Below are 17,607 nucleotides of genomic sequence, written 5' to 3'. Positions count from 1 at the left end.
CTTCCTCCAGGACATTTGGACCTCTGTTTACCCAGCCTCCTAGGCATGGCCAGGGAAGACTGTCAGACCCCAGGGTATCAGGTAAACCAATCTCTGTTGATTTGGAGGCCACTTATTCTGCCCTACCAGAATTTACAAGCTGTAGGGAGCAGTTACAGGGTTAAGCCTTGGACTGACCTGTCAGCAAAGCCAAAAACAAGTCCCAGCTTAGAGGGCACAGCCTTCTTAGCATAATTAAGCTTGATCTTGTGACACTCCCTAGATCTTTCCTGGGTAGCTAATGGGTTGTGGGAGGTGCAGCAAGTGCTGCCAAGACAAGTGAAACAAGAACATTGTAAATTACCTTGCTTACCTCTGACTATGAAATAAAGGCTCTGCTTGCAGTCTGGATCTGTTCTGTGGTCTCAGCCAGGCACAGAAGATCCACCTAGACCCAGCTTTTTCTCTTTATCTGTCTTCATCTTTCGCCAGCTCTCCCTCAGGCTTGAAGAACCCTTGGCTGTGCTGGCGCAGCACAACAAGCCCTGCTTACAAGCCTATTGTGGGAGTTGGCCTACTTTCTAAACCTCTAGCCACACCTTTAAATTGTCTCATTAAGGAATCCCCTTTAGTCACTCTTATTTTTATATATATATATATATTTTATTGATTTTTTTACAGAGAGGAAGAGAGGGCTAGAGAGTTAGAAACATCGATGAGAGAGAATCATCGATCAGCTGCCTCCTGCACACCCCCTACTGGGGATGTGCCCGCAACCCAAGGTACATGTCCTTGACCGGAATCGAACCTGGGACCCTTGAGTCTGCAGGCCGACGCTCTATCCACTGAGCCAAACCGGTTTTGGCTAGTCACTCTTAATTTCCCCAAGTGCTCAACCCCCATTCTCTGCTGAGACATTTTGTCAATCTCCCACTCCCTGCCTCCCTAATTAACTCAACATCCCCTATCCCAAGAGAGCAGAAAGGGCCTCGAGTTTGTCAAATCTCCCAAAACCTAATACCCCACCAACTTCTCATATAATACCCCAGTGTACCCATAAAAAAACCAGGTAGCTCCTACCACCTAGTTCAGGATCTTTGGGTCATTGATCAAGCTGTCCTCCCCACACATCCCATGGCACCCAACACCTCTCACTTCATGGTCCTGGACCTGAAGGATGCCTTCTTTACCATCCCTTTACACCCAGATGCAAAATCTCTTTGTCTTCGCTTGAGCTGACTCCACAACCCAATAATCCTGTCAGCTCATATGGAGGGTCCTTCCCCAAGGCTTTTGAGACAGCCCCCACTTTTCATTTTTTATTTTTATTGATTTTTTACAAAGAGGAAGGGAGAGGGATAGTTAGAAACATCAATGAGAGAGAATCATCGACCAGCTGCCTCCTGCACACCCCCCACTGGGGATGTGCCCGCAACCAAGGCACATGCCCTTGACCGGAATCGAACCCGGGACCTTCCAGTCCGCAGGCCGAGGCTCTATCCACTGAGCCAAACCGGCCTCGGCAGCCCCCACTTTTCAGACAGGCAATGGTGTCAGACCTTTCCAATCTCAAATCTTGGCCCCAGCATTCTCCAGTATGTAGACTATATCCACCTCTGTAGCTCCTACTGTCTCCTGCCAGCATACTACTACTCTCCTCAATTACTTTGCAGAGAAAGGCTACCGAGTCTCAAAAAAGATAGTAGTCAGCTTCTCAGGTCACTTACTTGGGTCTCACCATAACTCTCCAACACCATGCTATCACCCTAGATAGAAAGGAACTTACTGCCTCCCTTTTTCTCCCTCAAAACAAGACCTCCCCTTGGAACTTCTAGGATATTTCCACATTTGGATCCCCAATTTTAGCGTCCTTGCTCACGCACCAAAAGGTCCATTGACAGAACCTTTAGATCTCACCACTAATAGCCCATATTTCAAAAGACTTCAACAAGCTCTCATTTCGGTGTCTGCTCTCTCTTGGACCTCTCCAAACCTTTCAACTAATGAAAGCTAAATGCCAAACACAACCGTGCCACTCTCAGCCATTCCTAACAAAGATCTCACATTCGTGCAGAGAAATTCTTGACTTCAAAAAAGCAGTTTCTCAAATATGGATCAGCCTTTATCTAATACTAATTACACTTGGTTTATTGATGTTAGCTCCTGTTCCCAATGCTGTAGTATCACTCAGTGGAGTTGTTGAGTCAGAGTCTCTTCCCGAAGGTACTACCTCCCAGAAGACAGAACTGATTACCCTAAATGGTCACAGATAAGACTGTCAATATATACATGATTACAAATATGTCTTTCACATCATACACTGTCATGCTTCAAATCTGGGAAGAAAGGGGATTCCTTTATAAAAATTTATTTTTTATTGATTTTTTACAGAGATGAAGGGAGAGGGATAGTTAGAAACATCCCAATCAGCTGCCTCCTGCATGCCCCCTACTGGAGATTGAGCTCACAACCAAGGTACATGCCCTTGACCGCCATTGAACCCCGTTCAGTCCGTGGGCTGTCTTATCCACTGAGCAAAACCAGTTAGGGTGGGATTCTTTTATTTTTTTTCCTCACCTGAGGATATTTTTCCATTGATTTTTTTTAGAGAGGGAAAGACAACTATTAATATGAGACACATCGATTGGTTGCCTCCTATACATGCCTGGAGTAGGGCTTGGGCCAGGGAGGAGCCTACAACCAAGGTCCAAGCCCTTGACCAGAATTGAACTCGGGACCCTTCAGTGCATAGGCTGATGCTCTATCCACAGAGCCAAATTGGCTATGGCAGAAAGGAGATTCTTAACCACCAATGGCTCCCCCATAACCAATGCCCCCTTAATCCTCAATCTCCTACAGGCAGCACATCTTCCTAATGCAGCAGTAGCCATACACTGTGGGCAGTGATCCCGTAACACGGTGGACCAGGAAGCTGGAACAGTGGTCCCCCCAAAAAACCTCCCTCCTCTCAGCTCCTAGTTACTTATAACCAGAATACACACCTGAGGAACTCGAGTCCCTCCTTGCTCTTGGAGCCACCCAGGACAACCCCTGGATAAGACTTTAGGGCAAATATGTCCTCCCCCAGGGACAAGCCCACGATATATTATGGGCCATTCATGACTCCTTACACATAGCATACCACTTTTACAGCCTTTAAGACCTCATATCTCCTAACCTAGCTTCCTTATTACAAGTTATCACCAAAACTTGCTCTGTCTGTTGTACAGTACCTCCACAACACATTAGATCTCCTGCACTCACCAGGCCAGGGGCCAGATTCCTGGACAAGACAGGCAAAATGATTTTATTCCCCCTATTAAAAGAAGAAAATACCTTCTACCCCTGGTAGATACCTTCTCAGGCTGGGTAGAGGCATTCCCTACCACATCTGAAAAGTCATCTGTGGTCACACAAGCCCTCATACAACATATCCCTTGATTTGGACTGCCCACCTCATTACAGTCAGACAAGGGACCTGCCTTTATATCCCAAATAACCCAAGAAATCTCTTCTACTCTGAATATCCAGTGGAACTTACATACCCCTTACCGAACCTAATCTTCAGACAAAGTAGAAAATGCCAACTCCCTAATTAAATCCCATTTAACTAAATTAAGTCTTGAGACTAAGGAACCTTGGACCTCCCTCTTACCCCTCACCCTCATGTGCATCTGAGCAACTCCCCGGGCCCGATCCTTTCTCAGCCCCTTCGAACTCATGTGGAAAGCCCTTCCTAGTAGGAAATTTACCTTCCAAGGAAACCCCTTTAGGAGATTATATATCTACTAGAGGCCCGATGCATGAAATTCGTGCAAGGGGCTTGGCCCTCACAGCTCTGGCTTCGTACGGTCGGTTGTTAGGCTGTCCAGCCTAATTAGCATATTACACTTTTATTATTATAGATTCTAAACCATGTCGGGCAACTAATGAGTGCATGCAGACCAGATTCTTCCACAACCCTTTACGGGAGAGATCCCTCCCACTCCTCTATAGCCAGGGGACTGGGTCCTACTGAAGGAAATTCATCCATCAAATAATTTACAGCCCCGATGGCAAGGCCTATATCAGGTACTTCTGACCACTTCTATGGCCACTAAACTGCATGGCCACCCCACAGGTCCACTTTTCTAGGTTAAAACAGGTCCCCGGAGCACCATCACCACAGAACCCCCTGACATTGAAATCCCCAAGATACCACAACCACCAAATTGGACCCACGAAACTTCAACTCACCTGCCTTCCAGAGGAAGAAAACAAATGAGTGAGCACCCCTGCACATGTCCCCTCTGTATAGCCCTCAATACTTCTGAGCCCCCTGAAAGCTTACCACCTCTTCCCCAACAAATCCTCTCATCTTAGCCATGGCCCCTCTCCTCCTTCATGCCTGGATTCTAACCTATGGGACTCTTATTTACAAAGAGACTTCAACTATCCATGGAACAAAATCTCTCCCTACCTGGATCCAGAAAACATCCTTATTTGCCCTTGAGGGAACCCAAGCCCTGGAAACTGGGACTAGCTCTCCTCCTTTTCCCCTGCCACCCCTGTTGTCCCACTCCCCTGAAAAACTTTCTTACCTCAGTTCTCTTAACCTCACCCATTCTCTTCTAAACAAATCAAACCCAGCACTAGCTCAAGACTGTTGGCTTTGCCTGTCCTTTTCTTCTGCCTGCATTGCTATCCCGGTACCACTCCTTACGTGGAATCAGGCAAAGGCCACTTTTACCTATAAAAAGGAAAAAAGGAGTCACTTTTCTAAATAAAGCAAATACTCTCCTAGGCAACTATCCTACCCTCAGGCCAATCAGGCTTCTCTTTCACACTTACATTCAAACTCTCGCCACTGTAGCTCCCACCTCCATACTTGTCACAGGCCCTGTCACCCTACACACCCCACTAATTGCCCAAATCCCTTTATGCTGTACAAGATCACAGGGCAATATATCAACAGGCCATCTTCCATCATCACCCTGCAACACCACAGTTACTCTAGTGAGGGGGAATATAGGGGGCACTGGGGTGGGGGGGAGGGGCTAGCAATCTGAATCTGTGCCAGTAACCAGTATCCTAATGCACATTCTTGTTAGCCTATAATTAAATCACTGCCTCTTCTTTAGGCAATAATCTGTTTTCCTAAATACTCCAGGTTTACAAAGGCCATAAACCAAGAATTTAACAGCTTAGCCAGAGGGGAGGTCACTGGCAGCACCCAAGCCAGGCCTTTGGGTGTAATCTCACTTCCCCCATCCCACCTCACAAAGAGACTGCAAGGCCCACAAAAAGTCTGGAAGCCTGGTCCATATTTGGGGAGACAAACCAAGGGGATAAATGGGAGGGACCCTCCGCATTCTGTACTTAGGCTTTGGAGAACGACTCCCCTGAGTCACCATACTTGTACATCTGAAAATAAAGAGTTTTTCCTGAATCTTCCGAGTACCCGTTGTGTGTTTTTTGATCGCCGGGTAAATTCTGAAACACTAGAACTCCTGATAGGCCATCGATCCTAGTCAGTCAACTACCAGGACTTATCAGAGGTCAGTGGTCATTTCCTGTAGCTTGTCTGCTTTACTGCCTACCCAATCATCCAAGCCCAGAGCTTCAACTGCTCCTTTCTTTTCCTCTTGCCTCTTCCCTGGGTAACAACCCATTCTAGCATTCCCGCCCACTTTCACTGCACTAAAACCTCAACCACTCATCCGTCACTCCTTATCTGCAGCGCTTTGGCAACCACCCTTATGATTTGGAGCACAGAACCAACCAGTAAAACAAGGGAAATCCATTACATAACCTCTAATCCACCTTTTTTCTCTACATTTCTCAGCTTGCCTGATTTGGGATTTTTCTTCCTCTGGGGGGATAATGCTTACATCTGCCTCCCAACTAATTGAACAGGAACTTGCACCCTTTCTTATCTCTCACCCAATGTAGATATAGCTCCCAACAACCATTCTTTGCCCGTTCCCATAACCCATCACATTCGACATAAAAGGGCAATACAGATAGTCCCTCTCCTAGTAACCCTAGGAATCACCTCAGGAGTCGGGACTGGCATAGGAGGGCTGACTACTGCTCTTTCATATTTTGAAACTCTATCCTAGGACTTACAAGAGGGCTTAGCCCTAGCCAGTTTGGCTCAGTGGATAGAGCATCAGCCTGCAGACTGAAGGGTCCAGGGTTCGATTTTGGTCAAGGGCACATGCCCAGGTTTCAGGCTCGATCCCCAGTAGGAGGCATGCAGGAGGGAGCCAATCAATGATTCTCATCATTGATGTTTCTATCTCTCTCTCCCTCTCTGAAATCAATAAAAATGATTTTTTAAAAAAGAGGGTTCAACGATATCGCTGAAAGTTTAGTTAAAATCCAAGACCAAATTGATTCCCTTGCAGCTGTAACATTACAGAACAGACGAGGCTTAGACCTGCTGACAGCTGAGAAAGAGGTCTTTGTCTCTTCCTGATAGAGTGCTGCTTTTACATTAACCGGTCAGGACTAGTCAGAGATGCAGCTCAGAAGTTGACAGAAATGGCCACTAAAATTAGAAAATGTCAGTCCAACATGTGGGACTCGGCTAAAAAGTATAAGTCGTTATACCTGACTGCTTCCTTTTATAGGCCCATTAACATTCATATTCCTTAGTCTTGCCTTTGGTCCTTGTATTCTGCGCCACTTTTCTTTATTTCTCCAGGACCATTTCCAAGCTTTCACCAACCATCCATATGGAACCAGAACCTCACCCAGACAGCAGGGGACCAATACCTCACACAGGCTGACTACTACCAAAATCTGCCCCATTGTGTCTTTGGCGCCCCCATCCAGCCTGAAGCAGATACAGAAGAAACACCCTCTGCCCCCATTCCATAAACAAAAGATCTGGGCAAGCAGTGAACCAAACTTCCTCTAGAGCTTGTCCTTCCCTGCTTGAGAACCTGGCCTTTAGACATCCTCCTTGACTAAATGCAGTAACTTTCCATCATACCCCCTCAGAAAAAAACCACCCAGGGTCCTATAAAGGCCCCGACTCCCCGACCGCTCAGGGGTGATGCCATTTTGGGACTCAGCCCATCTGTTTGCAGATGCCTTAATACACTTAAAATTCATCTGGCCTCATGCGTTCCTCCTCCAGCCATCTAACACTTACTAACAGGATTAATTGGCCACTGAGAGCTTTCTCATTGGGTCTTGTGGAGGGAAGTTGACTGCCCAGATTACCATGTGCTCCTTGGATAGCACTGAGGTTCCCAGCAGCCCTGCTCTGCTTTCTTCCGTGGGCATATTCTTGGATCTCAACCTGGTTATGAGGGAGTACCACCCTCTTCAAGTCAGGATCTGGGCTGTGCCGAGAGTTCTAAAAGGGGATTTAAACAGACGAGACAGGCACTCCAGAAAACACAACTTTATTCGCTAGGACTGAAAACAAAGGCGCTCTATCAACAAGGCTTGAAGATTTTAGTGTAAGGTGTAGTGCACTATCAGCCCTCTCAGCTTGACCTCGCCAAGCACAGTCCTCAGCTGTGTGAAGACGGTACCTTCGTCAGCAGGCGAGGGCTGGTGGTCCTAGTTTACCTGACATTTTTGTGATTTACCACATGCTATTCCTTGTGTTACAAAGCCATAGCCTTGGCATCCTCCAAGGGAACATGAGAAAAGATCCTGTTGATTGAACCAGAGCCTCCTAGTGGGTGGGCTGGGAGCACGTGCCCCTGGTCCTTGGCACAAACGCATGTGAGTCTCAGTGAAGTCCTCTGCTTGGGGCATGGTCAGGAGTCCTGCCATTCTCTGCCTGGGCAGCAAGCATGTGCCGCTGAAGACATGGCTTTTTAAGGGGTTAGAAACTGCCGCCTACTAGTAAAAACTGAGTATGTCCAGGAGGGGGCAGCAGGAGCCCCAAGTGCCCTGCACAGTGCATCCCTTCCCACAGTAGCTTTTCCGTGAAGGCCTTGGGGGTAAGGCTCTCAGGCAGCAGCAAGTGAAAGAGGGCTGCAGACCCGCTAGCTCTCTGGAGCCCATTTGTTAGGACTGAGGTTATATAGATTGCAACACAGACAAGGGAAGGGCTAGGCCAGTGGTCGGCAAACGCATTAGTCAACGGAGCCGCAGTTTGCCGAACACCGGGCTAGGCTCGGCCTGAGAGTCCTGGAAACCCTGGGATTGACGGCTGGGTGACAAGTAGAGGGCCCTGCCGGCCAGCTTTCCCTGGCTCAGGGTCTGCAGCAGGAGGCCCTGCGGCCCTCCCTCTTGACATAGTCGTGCAGCTGGAAGTGGAGCTCGCTGGTGCTCTTCATGGAGCGCTGCTTCAGCTCCCTGTGGGACAGGGGTCACCATGGAACAGCGTGGCCAGTACCCCCAACAAGGGGATTCAGATCCTGGATCTGAATCTGGAGGCCTTCCTGGTGACTGCGAGGACTTACTTTGCTATCGCTGTGAAGGCCAAATCCACGTTGAGGCCCATCTTGGCACTGGTCTCCATGAAAGGCAGCCCATACTCCTGCAAATAGCTGCTGCCAGCCAGGTGGCAGCCTGGTGGGGACAACCCAGGCCCTACAGCCCCAGGGGGCACCCCTAGCCACCCACCTCGCCCGGACTCACCTTGGCCAGCTTCTCCCCATCCTCCCTCTTCACCACACGCTCCTGGGCAGAATCCACCTGACACAGGGATCTTGGTGAGAGCTGGCTCAGGCTCACCCCCCTGTAGAGCCAGGGGAAGAGGATAGGCAGGGGTGCCCACCTTGTTCCCTAGCAGCATGAGCACCACGTCGTGCTGGGCATATTCTTGGATCTCGGTCAGCCAGGCCTGTCATGGGAGAGCTGAAACCAGACTGGAGGCTGGTGTTCTCCACACCCCTTGCTTCCCCAAGCCACACCCCACACAGTGCCTCTCTAATAGGAAAGGCCCAGAAATTTAGCCATGGGCCATGCTGAGACACTCCTGACAAGTATCCAAGATGGCTGGGCTAATGGAGCTGGAAGGTCACCCAGGCCACCTTCAGCTCATACTCTAAACTTGGGCCACCAGGAGCCCAGAGGGGCCCTCCTTCCCCCTCCCTGCTGTCAGTAGAGTCCTCAGACCATCTACCTAAAAGAGTTTGGAGTGGGACCAGGACCCATCATGGCCTCTCACACCACACACACTCACCAGCCCAGAAGGAAGCCACTGACCTGGATGTTGTCAAAGGAAGCCTTGTTGGTGACATCATAGAGCAGTAGCAGTGCTGGGGGCAGAGGGCCAGTGAGGACACCTCCAGTCACCCACAACCCTCCTCTGAGCAGAAGCCTAGGGAACAGGGCACACACAGACACAGACCACAGCCCCGACTCCTTGGCCTGGGACACTGCCCGTGAGCTCACCATGTGCATCACGATAGTAGGCATGGGTGACACTGCGGAACCGCTCCTGGCCAGCTGTGTCCCAGATCTACAGTGACAGGGACAGGCCGGTGGTCAGGCCTGCCCAGTCCCTCCTGAGTGCCCTCAACTCACCCTCCCCCAGGTGCCTCACCTGCAGCTTCACCTTCATGCCATCCACGTCCAGAACTTTGTTCTGAAACACAACCAGCCAACTCCAGTAATGGGCCCAGTGCCATGTTCTGGCAGGGGCCAAGGGGTGGGGGAGGGGAGAGGCAGGCAGTGCAGGACCAGGACTGAGCCTGAAGTTGATGAGCCCCTGAATTGACTCTGCCCCCAACACCCACATGGTTCACCTCCCTCTTTCCACCAGGAGGTAACACTTCCCCTGGAACCCAAGTCCGAGAGTCAACCCAGCTCTCCCTGGTGCCTTTGGGGAGCCCCTCCTGATAATTCATGCTCAGAGGGCACCAGCCTCTCTCCTGCTCAGATGGCCATAGACTTGCAGGGTGTCTAATTCTGGGCCAGGTTGTCCTTCCTCTGCCCACCCTGCAGCCTGGCACATGGCCCCACCAGCTCCACTGCCCCTTGCCACCACCCACCACGGTCAGTCACTGACTCCAGTTGCTCTGACCCTCTCCCAGCACCTCTCAAGCCCAGCCCCCTTCACCCTAGCCTGCCCTCCTCTCCCTGGTACCTACCGATTCAGCCTCACCCCACACACCTGTCCCCTACACGCTCCCCAGAGTGTAGACCCCAGCCCCCTTACCAAGGACTGGCATCTCTCAGCTCTGCAGGTGCTGCTCCTTTTGCTTAAAGCCATTTGCGTGATATTGGAAGTCACCCACCGTGTGATCACAGGTCCACTACGAGTTCTCTGTGCTTCAGTTCTCCCATCCACAAATGGAGATAACCAGGCACCCATCACATAGCTGCTCCAATGACTTTATGAGTGACTATGTGCAAAGCACTGAGAACTGTCTGGCCCAGAGTGACAGCTAAGAGCATTTGTTCTAATCTATTTGATTTAATGTATTTATTATTGATTTTAGAGAGGGAGGGAGGGAGAGAAACATCAATCAGTTGCCTCCTAGAAGTGCCCCAACTGAGCCTGGGCACATTTGTTCTGATTTAAAAGCTGCTCTCCACATGGGGATGGCAGTTCTCTGAGGACAGGGCCCAGTGCAGTAAACAGAGTGCAGAGCTCTGCCTCGTACACAGTGGGTGCTCACTGTGTGTTTGCTGCCTGGCCATGCTCTCTAGTCAGCCCTAAAGGTTGTGGCCCAACCCTGGTTTCCATTTGCTGGGTGGGGATGAGGGGTGGCTGGAATGTCACTGTCTCCCTTTTCCCAAACTGCTGCTGTCAGGCGCTTCTGGGTCTCCAGGGAACCAAGCCCAGCCATCTGCCAGGCTGGGGAGGACACCCCGCCTTCCCTGCCGCCTGGAACAGAGGTATGAACCAACTGCCTCACCTCCCTCACCACCTGCCCCGGAGCCAAGAGGGAGGTGAGAAGGGGGAAGTAGGGCCAGAACAGGCAAAGGACCGCCTGCCCGGGGGCTACACAGCCCCTCTGACACCTCAGCCTTTACACTTCCTCCCAGAGGACTGGAGGGGACCTTGTCCCCCTAAAGAGGGTAGAGAATGGCCCCCAGACTGGAGGGAACCCCCCTTTGCTATCTCCAGAATGGGCCTCCCTCTCAGCCTCAAAACAACTGGGTCTAATTAAAGGGTGAGAAAAATGCAAATTCAGGATTTGCAGAGAACACACCAGCACTTAAACAGCACCTCAGCACTGGCACGCGGAATTTAGACTGATGGGCGGAAGTGGGAGCTCTGATGCTGGAGCCCTGCAAGCCTCAGACCCTGGTCCCCATCATTTCCTACTGACCCCATAAGCTGCCTGGGGTGCTGTAAGGGCTTTGGAGCCAAGAATCCAGGGGCACCCCCAGAAGAATCCCAGGATACAGCCCTCCTGCTAGGGGTGGTAAGGGGACTGGCAGGGGAGATTAGCTGGGTAAGAACATTTCCCATGAGCCTCCTCACCCAGGGGCAGGGACCTCTGCCCTAAGCAACCCCTCAGTGTCTAGATCAGTGATGGGCAACCTTTTGAGCTTGGTGTGTCAAACTTCGCCAAAAGACTGAGCATAACTCGGGTAGTGTGTCATTTTGAGGAAAAAACATTATTTCGCACATGTTTCATCCTCAGGAGCAGCAAATGTTTCATCCTCGGCATGCGGCCGCCTCAGCGGCCACGTGTCATCAGAAATGGCTACGCGTGTCAGTGCTGACACGTGTGTCATAGGTTCGCCATCACTGGTCTAGATAATACCCTTTCCTCAGCTGCTGGATGGGTGTGTGTTCAAGGGCCACAGCCACCTGTCCTGTCGGTCCCGGATGGCCTGCCTGGCACCTAAGTGGGGCAGCAATGCTGGCCTTCCAAGTGAACATGGACCTTGAATTCCCTCTGACAGCGCTGGGGGCACCAGTGACCACCTGCCCAGAGGCACCGGTTAGAGCCGCAGGGTGTGCTAGCCCAGGCACAGGGATGCCATCTCTGCTTTGGTTGGATGGAGCCACCATCTGTCTCCAACACCCTAGGGCTTTCAGAAGGCAGGCAGCTTGATGGTTATGGCATTCCACCTCAACCACCCTGACCCTGGGAGCCAGGGGTCCACCGGGGACCTCCACCTCATGAGCCTGTGAGTGCCACAGGGTAATGGAGAACCAGCTGCCAGGGGTGTTGTGAGAACTCAGTGAGCTGGTGTTGGGGGCCCAGGACATCAGTCTCCACTCACCCGAAAGTCGATGCCCACAGTGGAGATGAAGGTCCCTGCTAGGAAAGCCCCATCCTTGAATCGCACAAGCAGGCACGTCTTCCCCACGCCGGAGTCCCCCACCAGCATGACCTGAGGTGAGCAGGAGGGGCAGAGGTGTTAGGGCAGAGGGGACCAGAGTGCAGGCCCACTCAGAGGGGTGTCTAGTCTTCCCTGAGCTGGCCTTGTCAGAGAGAGGCTGTGAGTGAGGGGCAGGAATGGAGAGAGGCATCCCTGGCCCACAGGTGGACCCCAGGACTTGGGTTTAGGATGGGGGTGGGGGTGGGGACGACACAGTAGCTATGATCCCAGCTGGCCTGCACCTCCAGCCAGCTTCTACCTACGTCTACAAGGTTCTGTTCCCTCTACCCCAGAAAGAGGCCCATCTCAATCAGTAGGGAGTGGGGGCAGATGCCTCCATCCAGGGCCCTACCTGACCCCCACCCCTCAGCCCTGAGCACCATGCCTGATCTAGAAGGGAGCATCTGGGGTGCAGAGTCTGGGGGGTTGGTGGCTAGGGACCTCCTAGGAGGCCTGTGGGGGCCTCTATGCCAGAGGGTTTCCAATCTGGACCAGACTCAGGAGGAATGTGCCACTTGAGGGTCAGATCTTGTCAGAGGGGCCTAAGTCAGGTCTGTGGATAGGAAGGGGCAATCAGGCCTAACCCCTCCTCCACCCCTTCAGTACCCCTCCCCGGCCTGCTGCCAAAGGCCCCCAAACCCAAAGATGGCCCTGCCACCCCCCACCCCTGTGCCACACACACACACACACACACACACACACACACACACACACACACACACTTTCACAGGCTTCTACAGCCCGGGGGGTGAGGGAAAGCAGCATATGGTAAATAACGAGATTGGGGCCCCGGCGGGGGAGGAGACATTGTGGAGCGGGTAGAGAGCACCTGGATCTGACTTCCGCAGGACCCCTTATCCTGCCCCGCCATCTGGGGGTAGGGTGGGGGGCAGGCCAGTTGGGTATCCCAAACCCAGGTCTGACAGCTGTGTGTGTGTGTGTGTGTGTGTGTGTGTGTGCGCGCGCGCGCGCGCGCGTTGCGCTGTGCCAGCCGTGCCAGCCAGCTCCGCGGGGCGAGGGATTCGCAGGGCCCTGCACCCCTGCCCCGGACAGCCTCCGGATCAGCTCCCGCCAGACACCACCTGCTGCCGCTCGCATGGGGGGTGGGGGTTTGCCCGGCTCACCTTGAAGGCGACATCGTAGAAATCGCCACCACTGCCCAGTGAGGGCCGGCCGGGCTGCGGGGGCCCGTTGGGCGGCACCTGGGGGCCGAGGCGCACAGTCCCGGGGCGCGCCGCCCGGGGCCCGTTGGCAGCGGGTAGCACTGAGGCAGTGGGCGCGCTGGCCCCCTTGCTCTTGGGAGTCTTCTTCCTGGACATGGCTTGCGGGTGGGCACTCAATGCACTCCCACTGCAGTCGCCGCGCACGCACACTCGGCCGCCCTGCTCCCTGCTCCCACGGAGCTCGACCCGGACCCGGACCCGAACCCGAACCCGTCCCGTGGCGGCGGCCGGGGCATCCTGGGCGCTGGGCTCTCCACAGCCCCACCCCCGCCGCCCCACAGCCCCGCAGCCACTCAACCCCGGCCTCTCGCCGCTGCCACCAATGGCTGTGCGGAGGCGGGGCCATGCAAATGAGCCGGCCTCCCCGGAGGCGGAGTCGGGAGGACCCCCCCACACCCCCACCCCCACCGCACAGCGCTGAGTGAGCGGGTCTGTGCGCCTCTGCCTGGTGGGCGCAGCTCCGCGGCCGCCTCGTGGCCTGGCAGAGGTTTGGGCAGTGGGCCTGGGTGAGGGAACACCCCGAGTCCTGCCGCTCCTCGGCGCGCTGTGTGCCACTACTCCCCGCGCTGCCTCTTGCCCAGTGACCCCCATGGACCATCTCCGGGCCTGGGGCAAGGGGAATACTCTGAGGTAGGGGGCGCTGAGGCAGTGGGTCTGCATGGGGGGTGGGCACCCTGGATTCTGTTTCTTCTCAGCCAGAGATGCCACCTGGCCTGTTGCAGAGCCCCCCTCTCTCCAGGGCAGGCGGGTCCAGGAAGCTCCAACACTTGGTCTTGGCAAACAAACGCCGCCGGTGTACCAAGGGCTGGGGCTCAGGTGACAGCTGGTTATCGGAGGCAGAACTTAACGGCACCGCACCGCTGAGCGTCAGGGCTGAGCTGGCAGGGGCCCTCCCCCACAGCGCCTGCCTGCTCGGCTGAAGTCGTGGGAAGTCAGTGGTGTCACAGCCAGCAGCAGGGCCTCTGCTCTCAAGGATCTGGTTGATGAAGGGGGTGGGAGGCCCCTCCCCCAGGCAGTGGCTGGCCCTTGGACTTCCATCGCCAGGTTCTGGCCCCAAGCAGGCCAAATGCTGATTATCAAAACCCCACACTGGTCCCTCTCCAGGGTCTGACACCTTCTCCCCACCCGGGCTGCCTAGAGTTCTGTCCCGAGACCTCCCCCTTGGTTTTGAGATGGTAATGGAATCTAGGAATAGTAAACCAAGATGCCCCTCATCCAGGGTTTAGGGATAGTAGGTGCAGACAGAAGGGCAATCTCTGTTCCATACTCTTCTGGGAGCTGGAGGGATGACCTTGCTGTCCACCCTCCCCCTCACCCCCCAGATGTGACAGCTATCACTGGAACCCTGGGCCCTTCTGAGGCCTGAGCCTTGTCAGCTGGCAGTGCCCAGAGCGCAAATACTTATGCTGCTCACAGGCTCAGAGATCTAGGAAAACACAGATGGAGAGAGGCTGCCCAACAGAGCAATTCCTCCAGAGGACCTGGCAGGGACCTGCCGGGGAAAGGCTGTGGAAAACTGCCCGTCATTAACATCACCATGGGCCAGGCACAGGTCATTTTCAAAACTGTCCACGAGGTGGGTGCTGCTGCTTTGATCCTCAGTGTTAAGATGGGAAAACAGGCCCAGAGAAGAGAAAGGAGCGGTCCAAGGTCACCAGGCTAGGGAGTGACAGAACCAGGATTTGCATTTGGGAGCTCGGGTTCCAGAGAGCATAATTGTCTCATGGCAGGGTGGAGCCAGGTCCCCTGGAGACCCACCCCTCATGGCCGTGTCATAGCTGGGGTACAAACCTGGGGAAGCCCCTGGCCTCCCTTCCTGACTCATTCCCCTGGCCTCCCACTTTTTCCAGACCAAGGAATGACCAAGTATGAGGGTAGTGGGACTTGGGGTGGGACTGTTGGGCTCCCACTGCTGTGGCCCTGGGGACTCCAGGTGTCCCACCCCTAGGAGGCCAACTTCAGGGCGGCTGGCCAGGGTCTCAGCTAGCCAAATGTCCACTGGCCCCAGGGTCCTAGGCAGTGGGCTCCCTGCTTCCTTCTGACAGCCACTGCCCAGAGTGTCCCCCCAGGCGTGGAGCCATGTGGAGTTTGGGTGCCCTTAGAGGTGGGGGCTGCAGGTAGGGCAGTCTGAGTTGGGGTAAAGGGGAGCGAGTGCTGATGGGGTGACCAGGAAGAGAGGAGGTAGGCATGTTAGGGGTGTGGGGGGAGAGGCCAGGAGGGGAGGAAAGCTGAGAGCAGCAGAGCAGAAAGGCTTATCTTGCAACCTTTAAAATGAGAATAGCTCTAGCTGGCTTGGCTCAGTGGATCATTGGCCTGCAGACTGAAGGGTCCCGGGTTTGATTCTGGTCAAGGGCACATGCCTGGGTTGCAGGCTCAATCCCCAGTGGGGATGTGCAGGAGGCAGCCGATCCATGATTCTCTCTCATCATAGATGTTTCTATCTCTCTCTCTCCCTCTCCTTCCTCTCCGAAATCAATAAAAATATATTTTTAAAAAATAAAATTAGAAGAATATATGTACAACTCCAGGTCTCTGAAAAAAAGGAGTTCTGGGCCCCTGCATCACAGCACCCCCTTGCTTCTCTCCCTCTTTTTTTCATCCTCACTTGAGAGCATGCTTAGAGGAAGAAAGAGAGAGAGAGAGAGAGAGAGAGAGAGAGAGAGAGAGAGAGAGAGAGAGAGGCGAGAGAAATATCAACCAGTTGTCTCCCATGTGTGCCTGTATGCACCTGTACACGCCTGTATGCTCCCCAACTGTGGATCAAACCTGAAACAAATATGTGCCCTGATTGAATTAGAACCGGCAACCTTTCAGTGCACAGATGATGCTCAACCAACTGAGCCACTCTGGCCGGGGCCCCCTTGCCTCTCTTGCCTTCCAGCAGTCCTCCTAATCTGTGATCGTTATGTGTCTTGGTGCCTCTGTTTGCCATCTGTAGCACCCTCTGGAATGTAAGCTCTCTGGGCACAGGAAGTCTCTTGTCTTAGTCACTGCATATCCCTGGCGGCTGGCCCTGGGCCTCAACAAACAGTTATTAAATTGGTGAAAGAAGTATGAGTTAGGAACATGGCACCTACTTCAAGAGCCATGCCTCTAACAAGGATTTGAGGCAGAATGTGCTTCACCAACGATAAGACTAGGGTGGGCAGGCTTTGTGGAGGAGGGGCATTTTCTCTGGGTTTTTAAGGTGGAGCAGAAGTCTAACAGAACAGGAGACAGAGAAACTTGCCAGGTGGAGGGAGTGGATATGTGCAGGCTCAGAGTGCCATTAGGTGGTCACTTGGAGCAGAAGAAGCCAAAGTGTGGTCCAGTTGCTTGAAGGAAATGGCAGTCCAGTTGGTGACAGGAGGGGGACTAGATTATATGGCAAGTGTAAATAAATGTATTACCTAGGAGCTTGGAAATTGTTCAGCGAGAAGTAGGGAGCCATGCACGGTTTCTGAGCAGAGCTACAGAGAAAGGACACGGCTCTAGGAATACTGGAGAGCAGCAGAAAGGGAATGGATGTGGGCAGGGGGATAAGCTTGGGGGGATTGCAGTAACCCAAGGGGAGGTAATAGGGACAGAGGGGACCTCCAGGAGAGACAGAATCTGCAGGCCTGGAGGGGAGGCAGAGAAGAGTGAGAGCCCATAGGACAGGGACAGTGGAGTGCTGAGATGGGTTGGAGATGGAAAACTCCTTGCTACTCCTCCCAACCAGAAGGGAGGGTCTATGTTCCCTGGCCTTGGGTGTGGGCAGGAGTTGTGATTGCTTTACTGGCAGAAGTGACCCTGTGTCCGTTTGTGGACTCAGAACTTACATCCTGGCAGCTCCTCCTTCCTGTTTCCTGGGACACTCATCCTTGGAATCCAGCTGCCATACTGTGAGAAAGCCCAAGTGGAGAGGGACCCATTTGCCGACCCGCTTTATGCGAGTAAAGTAGGCATACTGGCGGTGGGTACGCTATGCTGGCAGGTTCCATGCAGAGCAGTTACACCATCCCACCGAGCCCCATCCAAAATGCAGATTTGTGAGCATTTGGGGCATGTTTGTTACACAGCTATAGAGAACTAGAACAGGCTGCCAGCTACGGGAAGGGAACGGGCCCAATTGGTGGAAAAGGTCAGGAGGGCAGCCCTGGATGGATGCCCAGAATCTCAGCATCTTTAGACCTAGAGAAGAGAA

At 53.3% G+C, this 17,607-nt stretch overlaps 1 protein-coding gene across 1 annotated transcript; it reads right to left on the bottom strand.

The window, feature by feature from the left end:
- Window positions 1-7,369: 7,369 nt before the first annotated feature.
- Window positions 7,370-13,538, bottom strand: RAB26 (RAB26, member RAS oncogene family). The gene is made up of 9 exons (XM_008146410.3): window positions 13,344-13,538; window positions 12,121-12,231; window positions 9,479-9,520; window positions 9,328-9,394; window positions 9,139-9,191; window positions 8,708-8,773; window positions 8,569-8,625; window positions 8,391-8,467; window positions 7,370-8,283 (listed from the first exon to the last, which is right to left on the bottom strand). The coding sequence occupies exons 1-9, from the start codon at window positions 13,536-13,538 to the stop codon at window positions 8,181-8,183; spliced, it is 771 nt and encodes a 256-aa protein (XP_008144632.1). The 3' UTR covers window positions 7,370-8,180.
- Between the last annotated feature and the right edge of the window lie 4,069 nt (window positions 13,539-17,607).

Source organism: Eptesicus fuscus, chromosome 4 (assembly GCF_027574615.1).
Source record: "Eptesicus fuscus isolate TK198812 chromosome 4, DD_ASM_mEF_20220401, whole genome shotgun sequence".
Lineage (NCBI taxonomy): Eukaryota > Metazoa > Chordata > Mammalia > Chiroptera > Vespertilionidae > Eptesicus > Eptesicus fuscus.
The sequence above is the reverse complement of the archived record's forward strand: the minus strand, read 5'-3'. Positions and strand labels throughout refer to the sequence as shown.

What these genes read in the sequence shown, in the direction of transcription:
- RAB26 (XM_008146410.3), bottom strand. Translation starts at nt 13,538, where the DNA reads ATGTCCAGGAAGAAGACTCCCAAGAGCAAGGGGGCCAGCGCGCCCACT. An exon ending in CTGTGGGCATCGACTTTCGG is followed by an intron (nt 9,521 to 12,120) that starts GTGAGTGGAGAC and finishes GTTGTGTTTCAG; the next exon opens with AACAAAGTTCTGGACGTGGA. An exon ending in GCATGAAGGTGAAGCTGCAG is followed by an intron (nt 9,395 to 9,478) that starts GTGAGGCACCTG and finishes CTGTCACTGTAG; the next exon opens with ATCTGGGACACAGCTGGCCA.